At 34.3% G+C, this 12,647-nt stretch overlaps 1 protein-coding gene across 1 annotated transcript in view; it reads right to left on the bottom strand.

The window, feature by feature from the left end:
• The window catches only part of ZSWIM6 (zinc finger SWIM-type containing 6), a 197,024-nt gene that overhangs the window by 18,844 nt on the left and 165,533 nt on the right, over nt 1–12,647 (bottom strand). The window contains exon 5 of the mRNA XM_068535382.1: nt 3,618–3,797. Within this exon, the coding sequence (XP_068391483.1) occupies nt 3,618–3,797 (180 nt within the window). The remainder of the gene's footprint in view (nt 1–3,617; nt 3,798–12,647) is intronic.

Raw genomic sequence — 12,647 nt, 5'->3', positions numbered from 1 at the left:
TTTCATCTTCCTCTCCCTGGAGCTTTGGCTAAGCACAGACATAAAGGAAATCATAAAAATCAAAATACAACTGAATCAAGATGAGCTCTGAAAACTCATCTAGACCAACCCCTCTATTCTGCTGATGGAACTGAAAATTGAGAGAAGTAAAGTGACTTGCCAAGGTCACACCGCCAAGGCAATGGCAGTCAAGATCAAAACACAGATAACCTCACTACAAATTCAGCTATTTAGGCTGTTCTGAAAGGCTTTTGAATGGTCTTGAACAGAAAGAGACATAACTTCAGCTTGGTCTCAGGTGGACTTAGACATCTGTATTTGAATGGCAGACATATCAAAATGCATGGATGACATAATTTGAGAGGCCTAAATACTGATGTATCTGTTCTGGCCCCTGCCCAGACTCCTTGTTAGCAGCAGACGGATGGACACTTTGCAAATGGGAAGAGTTGGCCCTACATTTAATAGCCTTTGGAACCTACCAGGGCTTTTTGCAGAGCAGAATAAATATACCCCTACTCAACAAGAAAGTGGTTCCATGACTTCTTATAGTCAATCAATCAAATATTCCAAAGTCCAAATCTCACACAAGTATTTTTAAATGGCTTTCTAATTTTATTTATTTTGTTTAACTCAAATCATAGAAACAGAATTTAAAATTAAAAGGAGACTTTAGAAAGCAACGTATTATTATGCACTTATTAAAAGAATGAGAGTTCTGTCTGTTTGACCCACTTGGTATCAATAATAAAAGCAAGCTGTGGGTATGATTCCATTGAAAAAATTAAAATCTTAACTTTTCATGTTTGTATGTGACTGTAAGAGCATAGCGAAACGTACAGGACATACACCAGGACAGTGGTTAGCTCTAGTAAGAGTCTGATACAACCAATTGTAACAAAAAAGACTAAATACTATTGGTATTTAAATGAAAATGTAAGATATAAAGCTCTATAGTAGCATGGAAACAAAAAAAAAATATGTACATATACAATGACTAAAAAGATATACAAACAAAAATTGATTTGATTAAGTATCAAAATTATGGTCAATTTTTATCTGAGATATCTGTGTTTTTTTGATTTTTGCAATAACAGAAAAACGAAACAGATGATCTTAATCAAATTGTTAAAACGATAAACACAGGGACTTCCCTGGTGGTGCAGTGGTTAAGAATCCACCTGCCAATGCAGGGGACATGGGTTCGAGCCCTGGTCCAGAAAGATCCCACATGCTGTGGAGCAACTAAGCCCGTGTGTCACAACTACTGAGCCTGCACTCTAGATCCCATAAGCCACAACTACTGAGCCCGTGTGCCACAACTACTGAAGCCCATGTGCCTAGAGCCCGTGCTCCGCAACAAGAGAAGCCACTGCAATGAGAAGCCCACGCATTGCAACGAAGAGTAGCTCCTGCTCACCACAGCTAGAGAGAAAGCCCGTGCGCAGCAACGAAGACCCGACACAGCCCAAAATTAATTAATTAATTAATTAAAAACCGATAAACACTAATTTGTAAAAAATTTTAAATAAAGTGTAAAATAATATTAGTTTTTTAACCAAAAAAGTTTAAAAAAGGCTCTCATTCAGGTATATTTAAAAAACAAACACACTACTCTTTCTAAGGGTGTGGATTCTAATGTTGTCAATTAATTCTAACAAATAATCTCAGCAAAGAGAGGGCCTGATTTGTGTTTCACTTTCACTCTGATGTGCAAACACATGCCAATTCTGCCCACGGTCTGTACCACATGCACTCGCTGCCCAGCAGCATGGCTGCTGGGCTCTGCTGTCACCAAAGGTTCTCCCTTTGCCAGCCCGCTCAGCCCTCCAGCAGAAGTACTGCAGGCTGAGCACCCGAGCCCCTCTGTAGGGATGTCTCTTCTGACAGCCCCTCTGGAGAAAATGTGGGTGTTCTGCTAAAAGGAGGAGCCCTGGTGCCTTTAGGCACAACAGCTATAAATATTGCCCTTAGAAACTAGTCCTGACTTCATATCCCTGGGCCAAACCATAAATGAAATGAACTCTTTTTTTCTGGAGGCTGGACCACTTCCTAAGAGTTTTCTAAAGCCTATGGAATATTCATATTTAACCAAGGGGAAAGCAACCAAATGGAAAGTAAAAAAGTAAACTGTAAAATGTTAGGATGGCAGTCACAAAAAAGCAGGTGGGGAGTGAAACACAGAGAAACCTCCAAATATAATAAAGTTAAAAAAAATCAAATTTATTGCCTATGGAGACGTAAGCAAACATTTTCCTAGCAATGGAAGAGAATAAATGTTGAATTGTTCAACTTGAAAATTCTGAGCTTCTGGAAAAAAACTTGGGGTATAAGGAAGGGGTAGATTTATTTTCTTTGAAGTTATTAAATAAAATCATCATGGGCAATAAAGATAGGACAGATTTCAAATACTGAATCCCAAGGCAAATATCTCTAGACAAAGGAGAGCCAGATAATCATCTTTCCCAAGGCCTGAAACTTCTTTTTGATTGGACAGGTCTCTATGGAGTAATACATATTATTTTCTCTCTTTGTAGAGACTGAAAATACTATGCTAACATCACATTTCATTCTCAGCACATTGTCCAGCTCATTCTAGGAGTACCAACTCCAGATGGGGCCAGAAAACAGAATGACAGTCTTGATTCCTGAATCCTTCTGATGTCATTTAACTCCCACCTTGCATCTATCGTAACTTTAAAGTCTTCCAAGTTTTCTCAAAAAAGGGGGAGCAGCAGCACAAACTTACACAAGAAGAGTGACAGAGTTAGTGAATGAAATGTTTATTTGCAAGAGTTAACTACTTTAAAGATTTGGTTCTGAAAGAGAGGAGAAAATTCTGCAGTAGCTAGCGGGGACGATGGGGGCAAGGAAAGATTTTTTAAGATGACAGAGACTTGAGCTAAATGAGTGGGTCCAATAGAGAGGGAGAAGCTTAAAAAAAAAACAACAAAAAAACAAAAACCAGTACAGAAATGAGAAACCAAGATTCATAAGAGGCTATCTGAAAATGTCTGGGAGCATTTCTTAGTTGTCCAAAGACTGGAGGGCACTATTAGCCTACAGTAGGTGGAAACAAGTATGCTAGACAGTCCTTCACAATAAAGAATTTTCCTGGTCTGAATGCCAGCAAGCACCCCATGCTCCTGCAGCCCCAGTCATTAAATGTTTACTTGCTATATTCTAAAACTAAGAATTTTTAACTGATTAAATTGTATAGTAGCCCAAATATGAACTGACCAACAGATATAAAAACACACAGCTCCTCAAGCCTCTCAATATTTTGTTTTACAATATACTACCCACCCATTCCATGATTTTTAAAAATATATTCAAACTAAATAATTAATAGGCAATTTTAACACATACTAGTAGTATATGTAAGTATTATATCCATCTGTATTCTGAGGATATGAAAAAAAGTTATAGAAAGGTCTCACATAAAAATTAAAACACACACACACACACATTCATATCAAAACAGGTTAAGTCTGTGAGTTATAGTAAGTTCTTAAGTGAGTAAAATAATTTTCCCAAATCTATTGTAAGTTACTGTTATAAACACAGATGCACAGTTAGGTCGATACAAAGTGAGCAGATTACCACTGTGTACTCACCTTGGTTAGCATTCGCACCCTGAGGCAGAGCATTGGTTAAGTTAGGTAATTCACTGCCATGATTTCCATCTTCCCATGGACAGACATCAACACCATTCCACTTCTTCAACTGTTTTAGCCAGCTGGCCTTCTGCTCCAACTTGCAGTGGGGATTTAAAACTATACACATCCACAGAGCACCTAATTTAAAGGGAGAGAGGAAAGCAAATTTTTTAGAAGTTTACAAGTGTCCAATCCTAATAGCTAATGATAAACCATTTCAAAATGGACCCAAGTCTGCAGTTTTATAATGCAATTCTCCCTTGTCCAAGCAACAAACCTCATACAGAGGTTAATGTAAAGAGGACAAAAGAGCCCAAATGTGAACCAGAGAATCCAAACACTGTTACATATAAAGATGAAAGATATTTCAAATGGTAATTGTAATCACCTTCCTACTTGTGTGACATTTTGGGCAAAAAATAAAGAATACAACCTTAAGGACCAATTTGTTACTTTAATTTACAAGCAGATTTTATTCATGGATGCTGCAACAAACCACTCTAAATGGTTCTTCTGTGCAAAAATTAAATTTACTTTTAAGAGTATCTTTTTAAAATAAAATCATAAAGGCATAACAATGGACACGAATAAACTATTTCCCAGTCTCCTTATAAGCATTTAAAACTTTATTATGCTCGTTAATTAGTATGCATATCCATATATCAACAGATCTTTTAAAAATAAAATTTACTTAAACATGCTTCCCTAAATGATTTAACCAGGAATTAACCTTTATATAAATGAAATCACTAAATTTATGTCTTTTTGTGAATGAAATCACTAAACATTTATCAAAAGTTCACTTGCTTTAAAATGAAAAGACAACCTGTGGACTCGGAGAAAATATTTCAAGACAATGCGACTGACGAGGGCTTAATTTCCAAAATACACAAATATCTCATACAGCTCAATATCAAAAAAAACAAAAACAAAAAACAAACCAATCAAAAAAGGGGCAGAAGACCTAAATAGACATTTCTGCAAAGAAAACATACAGATGGCCAACAGGCACATGAAAAGATGCTCATCATCGCTAATCATCAGAGAAATGCAAATTAAAACTACAATGAAGTATCACCTCACACTGGTCAGAATGCCCATCATCAAAAAGTCTACAAACAATAAATGCTGGAGAAGGTGTGGAGAAAAGGGAACCCTCCTACACTGTTGGTGAGAATGTAAATTGGTACAGCCACTATGGAGAACAGTATGGAGGTTCCTTAAAAAACTAAAAATAGAGTTACCATATGATCCAGCAATCCCACTCCGGGGCATATATCTGGAAAAGACGACAACTCAGATTCAAAAAGATACATGCACCCCAATGTTCATAGCAGCACTATTTACAACGGCCAAGACGTGGAAGCAATCTAAGTGTCCACCAACAGATGAGTGGATAAAGATGTGTTATGTACATACATACAAACATACACACACAATGGAATATTACTCAGCCATAAAAAAGAATGAAATAATGCCATTTGCAGCAACATGGATGGACCTAGAGTTTATCATACTAAGTGAAGTAAGTCAGACAGAGAAAGACACAATGTTATATGATATCACATGTGGGATCTACAAGTAGTACAAATGAACTTATTTACAAAACAAACAGATTCACAGACATAGAAAACTTATGATTACCAAAGGGAAAAAAGGGAGGGAGGGATAAATTAGGAATATGGGACTAACAGATACACACTACCATATATAAAATAAACAACACGGATTTACTGTATAGCACAGGGAACTACAGTCAATATCTTGTAAACACCTCTAATAGAAAAGAAATATGTATATATATTTTTTGATTCTATATATATATATATATATATAACCAAATCACTTTGCTGTACACCTGAAACTTACACAATATTTTAAATCAACTATACTTCAATAAAAAAGTTCACTTGTTTTTCAAAGGAAAAGCCCTAATGAATTTAGAAGGTATAACTCATAATTTGAAAAATTAAAGTACTGATAAAATTTATCATTCCTTTCTACATTTTTCAAAAAGATAGCTAATTCAAGCAAATATTTCACAAGTTTTAAAAGTTCAAGTTTGGGAATTCCCTGGTGGTCCAGTGGTTACGACTCCATGCTTCCACTGCAGGGGGCATGGGTAAGATCCTGCAAGCTTTGCCATGTGGCCAAAAAAAAAAGTTTTTACTTTACCAATTTCAAAACAAGACAGATACCAGTACTTCAAAGCCATTCACAACACTTTTTCTTTGAAAAGGTTTGTATGTGTATCTGTGTTTATTTTAACCAGTTGTGTTAACCAAGTGAATAATACAGGTAAGAATGGTCTGTTTATGTTTTGTTTGTCCAAAAGAGATGCTTTACATTCTTCCACATTTAAAATTATCAAGCTTCTTCAATTAGAGAATCTGTTATTTTAAATATCAAATAATGTTTACCAACAGAAAATAAACATAGCCACAACCTAAGCCACAGATATTTACAATTCACATTTCTATATTTTAAAATGCCAATTAGAAACAAAAATGTGATAGATCAAGATGGAGTAAAGCCCACTATGGCTTATCTCTCCCCATAATTACAACTAAAAACTGGACAAAATACAAAAAGCAGCAATCTGAGGGCTCTGAAAAGTAAACAACAGCAAGCGGTTTGTGGAAATAAAACTTGAAGAAATTTAAGTCATATGGGGGTGACTTCCTGTTACTTTCCCCCCTCTTTTCTCTCCTGGCTTGCACATAAGATAAGCCCCATTTGGGAAACTATGTAGAAGGCATATAGAGCAACAACTTGAGAGAAACCTCATCCACCTGGTGAGAGGATTGGGAAAAGGGAACCCCCTGCCACTCAGAAGCTAGAGAGGGAGATCCCTGGATATTCTGTACAAAAATAGGCACAAATACTGGTCACACCTCACGTGCATGAGACTGCCCCAATGCAGCATAGCCAAGGTTTTGAAAACTTTACTGATATCACCCAAAGAAGGTAAAACAGAACTCATAGTCTGTGAATATATCCTATTGAATGTATGCTTTAAAAAAACAAAAATGTCTCCGGAGGATTATAATAGGACCCAGACTCTTACAATTCAGTATTTAAAATGTTCAGGATCCAAAATTACTTGGCTTACAAAGAAAAAGGGAAATGTGATCAATTCTCAATGGAAAAAACAATGAACCAGATGTTAGAATTATCAATCAGAGACTTTATGCAACTATTATAACTATGTTCCACCAGATGAAGATAAACACTATTGACAGAAGTGAATATGAACTATAAAAAAAGAACTAAATAGAAATGTTAGAATTGAAAAAACAATATCTGAAATAAAAAATTCACTAGATAGGATTAATAGTAGAATGGATATGACAGAGGTAAAAGTCAGTAAATTTGAAGATAGAAATGATCTCATCTGAAGAAGAGAGAGAAACAATCAGAAGAAAATGAACAGAGCCTTAAGACAGGTGGGAAAATATCAAAAGTAACATTTGTATCATTGGAGATCCAAAGAAGATGAGAAATAGATACAGAAAAACTCAAAAGAAATAATTACTGAAAACTTCCCAAAATTGAAGATATGAATTTACAGATCAAAGAAGCTGAGCTAACCAAAAAATCCATGCCCAGTGATAATCAAATCACTGAAAACCAAAGAGAAAAGAAAAAAATATTGAAAACAGTCAGAGAAAAATGAAATGCCATATAAAGGAGAATGACTCAAATAATTATTCTTGTCAGAAATTATACAGGACAGAAGACAGTGGAGCAATATCTTTAAAGTGTTAAAAGAAATGGAAATATCAACCCAGACTTGGCAAAATATCATTCATGAATGATGGTGAAATGAAGGCTTTCTCAGATCAGAAAACACTAACAACCTGTATTGTTCAAGAAACCTGATGCTAAAGAAAGTTCTTCAGGCTGAAGAGAAATAATACCAGAGGGAAACTTGGAACTATATGAATAAAGGAAGAGCAACAGAAATAATAAATACCTAAGTAAATGTCATGGACTACTTTTGTCCTTCTAAGTTCTTTAAGGTAAGTATGACTACTGAAAGCAAAAACATGAACGTTGTCTTATGGTATTTTAAACATATGTAGATGTAATACACATGAAAACTATAGCATAAAGGAGGGAGAGTAAAGGTACCTATATGGTTGTTAGATTCTACATTCTTCTTTAAGTGGCAAAGTATAAACTCAAAGTAGACTGTTTAAGGTTAGGTATATTTCTTGTAATACTGAAACCATTTAAAAAAATACAAGGAGATACAAACAAAAAGGACAATAGATAAATTAAAATGAAATACTAAAAAAATGTTTTAAAATAATCCAAAGAAGGAGAAAAGAAGGCAGGAGGGAGGGAACAAAGGAACAAAAACAAAGAGGATAAATAGAAAACAAATGATTAAATGGTAGACCTACACTGAACTACATCAATAATTATAGCAAATGTAAATCATCTAAACATACCAATTAAAAGAGATGGTGAAATCAGGTTAAAAAGCAAGACCCAACTCTATGCTATGTACTAGAAACCCTCTTCAAATATAATGACATAGATAAATTAAATGGAAAAGGATGGAAAAAGATACACCATGCAAACACTTTCAAAACAAAGTTGGAGTGGCCATATTATTATCAGACAAAGTAGACTTTGGAACAAGAAATGCTACACCAGATAAAGTGAAACATAACATGATAAAAGGGTCAGTTCTACAAAAAAACATAACAATCCTAAATGAGGATGTTGCACCTAACATTAAGACTTCAAAATATATGAAGCAAAAAGTGACAGAGCTGAAAGGAGAAACACACAAACCCACAGTTACATTTGGAGATCTCAATACTTCTCTCTCAATAACTAACAGAACAAGTAGACAGAAAATTAGCAAGGATAAAGAATACCTAAAACAATACTATCAACCAACTTAATCTAACTGACATTCATAGAACACTCCACTTAACATTAGTAGAAAAACAAAACAAAACAAAATCTTATACTTTCTAAAATGCACAAAGAACATTTACCAAGGTAGTCCATATTCTGGGCCATAAAACAAACTTTGACAAATATTGAAGAAGTGAAATCATACAAAGTATATTCTCTAATGTAACAGAATTAAATTAGAAATCAGTAACAGGATGATGATATTTGGAAAATTCCCAAATATCTGGGAATTAAACAACACAATTCTAAATAACTCATGAGTAAAAGAAGTCACAAAAGAAAACAAAGTATTTTGTTCTGAATGAAAATGCAAATAAAATATATCAAAACTTGTGATCTACAGCTAAAAAGAGTTTAGAAATTTATAGCATTAAATGCCTGTATTGGAAAAGAAGGAAAGATTCAAATCAATAATCTAAATATCCACCTTAAGAAACTAGAAAAATAATGAGAAATCAAAGCCAAAGCAAACAGAAAGAAGGAAACAACAGATCAGAAATCAATTAAATGGAAAACCACCACCTAAGTTTTTTTTAATGAAACCAAAAGCTAGTTCTTTAAATAGATTAATAAAGCTATAATCAGTCTGACCAAAAAAAAGGAAGGACAAACTATGAGTATCAGGAATAAAAAAGGGCACATAATTATAGATCCTAGAGGCATTAAAAGGCTCAAAAAGGAATTCTATGAACAACTTATTCCCATAAATTCTACAGCTTAGATGAAATGGACAAATTCCTTGAAAAACCACAAACTACCACAGTTCTCTCAAGAAGAAATAATAACCTGAATAGCTTTAAATTTATCAAAGAAATTAAATCTGCAGTTAAAAACTCTAACAGTGCACATCCAGATGTTTCCCTGGAAAATTCTACCAAACAGTAAAGAAAGAAAGAACACCAATTCCATACAATACCTTCCAGAAAAAAGAAGAAAGGGAAGGTTTTCAACTTATTTTATGAGGCCAGCATTACCCTGATAGCAAAACCAGACAAAAAACATTACAAGTAAACATAATTACATGTCAAAGTAAAACACCACAACAAAATATTAGTAAATCTAATTAAGAAATACATAAAAAAGAAAACACACCACAACTAAATAGGGTTTATCCCAGGAATGCAAGGCCGGTTCAACGTTAAAAATTAGTGTAACTCACTATATAGCAGACTAAGGAAGAAGAACCATATGACCATTTCAACAGATGCAGAAAAGGCAACTGACAAAATTCAACATCCCTTCATAATAAGTAAAACTCTCAGCAAACTAGGAACAGAAGATAACTTACCTGAGAAAGGTCATCTGCAAAAAAAAAACACCTACAGTTAATATGATAATGGCAAAAGACTGAATGTTTTTCCCCTAAGATAAAAACAAGGCAAAGATGTCTGCTCTACCACTCCTATTCAACATCACACTGGAAGTTTTAGCCAGGCCCATAAAGCAAGAAAAGGAGATTAATGACATAGATTTAAAAGGAAAAAATAAAATAGCCTCTATTTGTAGACAACTAGCCTACAAAAAAGGTAAGTAAGTTTAGCAAGGTCATATGATACAAATTCAAAGCAAGAAACCAACTGTATATCTACGTACTAAAATTGAACAATTACAGATCAAAATTTACCCCCCAAAAGCACCAATTATAATACTATCAAAAAACATGAAATACTTAAGTTATAAATCTAACAAAACATGTACGGAGTCTCTATGCTAAAAACTACAAAACACTGACAAGAGAAATAAAAGAAAATCTTCAAAAGCAGACTGGAAACCTCAATACTATTAAGATATCAATTCTCCCCAAATTGATCTATATATTCAACATCACCCTACTCAAAACCCTAGCAGGCACTGGTGTACATGCTGACAAAAATATAGAATGGCCAAACAATTTTAAAGAAGGAAAAAGTTGGAAGGCTCCCCAGCACCTAATTTTGAGACTTAGTATAAAGTTAAGAGTAATCAAGACAGTGTATGATTGTGAAAGAACAGGTACATACACCATTGTATAGATTAGGGAGCTCAGACCTACATAGATATGGTCAATTCAAGGTTCAAAGCCATTCAATGTAGAAAAGATAAATCTTTTCAAAAACTAGTGCTACTACGATTGGATATTCATATAAAATGAACTTAAATCTACAACACACAGTTTATTAAAAATTAACTAACTTATTAAAAACTAACTCAAAATGGATCACAGACCTAAATATAAAACCTAAAACCATAAAACTTCTGGAAAACATCTTTGTGACCTTGGGTTAGGCAGAGATAACCTTAGATACAATATCAAAAGCATAATCCATAAAAGATAAAATTTATCAAGTGGACTTCATCAACATTAAAATCTTTTGTGCTGCAAAAAAAACAATATAAAGAGAATGAAAAGACAAGCCACAGATTGGGAGAAAATATGTGCAAATCATACATCTGACAAAGAACTTGTATCTAGAATATGTAAAATCCTCCCAAAACTCATCAAGAAAACGAATTACAAATTCAATTACAAATTACAAATAGGCAAAAAATTTGGAAAAGACACTTCACTCAAGAAGATGTACAGATGGCAAACTGCTGATGAAAACATGCTTAACATCATTAATCATTATGAAAATAAAAATGGAAACTGTTTGCAAATGACATGATACTATACCTAAAAAATCCTAAGGACACCACCAGAAAACTACTAGAGCTTATCAATGAATTCAGAAAAGTTGCAGGATACAAAATTAATATACAGAAATCTGTTGCATCTCTATACACTAACAACGAACTATCAGAAAGAGAAATTAAGGAAACACTCCCACTTACCATCGCATCAAAAAGAATAAAATACTTAGGAATAAACCTACCTAAAGAGGTAAAAGACCTGTAGTTGGAAAACTGTAAGATGCTAATGAAAGTAAATGAAGATGACACAAGCAGATGGAAAGATACACCGTGTTCTTGGATTGGAAGAATTAATATTGTTAAAATGACCATATTACTGAAGGCAATCTACAGATTCAATGCAATCCCTATCACACTACCAATGGCATTTGTATGGAAACACAAAAGACCCCAAATAGCCAACACAATCTTGAGAAAGAAGAACAGAGCTAGAGGAATCAAGCTCCCTGACTTCAGACTATTCTACAAAGCTACAGTAATAAAAACAGCATGGTACTGGTACAAAAACCAGACACATAGATCAATGGCACAGAATAGAGAGTCCAGACATAAACCCATGCACTTATGGTCAGTCACTCTGCAACAAAGAATATACAATGGAGAAAAGACAGTCTCTTCAATAAGTGGTGCTTGGAAACTAGACAGCTATGTGTAAAGGAATGAAATTAGAACATTCTCTAACACCATACACAAAAATAAACTCAAAATGGATTAAAGACCTAAATGTAAGACCGGAAACCATGAAACTCCTAGAGGAAAATATGGGCAGAACACTCCTTGGCATAAATCATAGCAATATTTTTTGGGATCTGTCTCCTAAAGCAAAGAAAATAAAAGGAAAAATTAACAAATGGGACCTAATTAAACTTCAAAGCTTTTTGCACAGCAAAGGAAACCACTGACAAAACGAGAAGAAAATCAAAATAACAAACAACCCGATTAAAAAATGGGCAGAAGAACTGAATAGGCATTTTTCCAAAGGCATGCAGATAGCCAACAAGGCTTATGAAAAGATGCTCAACAGTACTAATCATCAGAGAAATGCAAATCAAAACTACAATAAGATATCATCTCACACCTGTCAGAGGGGCTATCATCGAAAAGAACACAAATAACAAATGTGGCGAGGATGTAGAGAAAGGGAAACCCTCATACACTGTTGCTGGGAATATAAATTGGTGCAGCCACTATGGAAAATAGTATGCAGGTTTCTCAAAAAAACTAAAATAGAACGACCATATGATCCATCAGTTCTACTCCTGGGTATACATCTAAAAAAAACCAAAAATGCTAATTCAAAAAGACACATGCACCCCAATGTTCATAGTAGCATTATTTACAATTGCCAAGGTATGGAAGCAACTTAAGTGTCCATGAACAGAA

The sequence above is a fragment of the Eschrichtius robustus genome, chromosome 2 (genome assembly GCF_028021215.1).
Source record: "Eschrichtius robustus isolate mEscRob2 chromosome 2, mEscRob2.pri, whole genome shotgun sequence".
Lineage (NCBI taxonomy): Eukaryota > Metazoa > Chordata > Mammalia > Artiodactyla > Eschrichtiidae > Eschrichtius > Eschrichtius robustus.
This window is presented reverse-complemented; position numbering and strand designations above follow the sequence as displayed.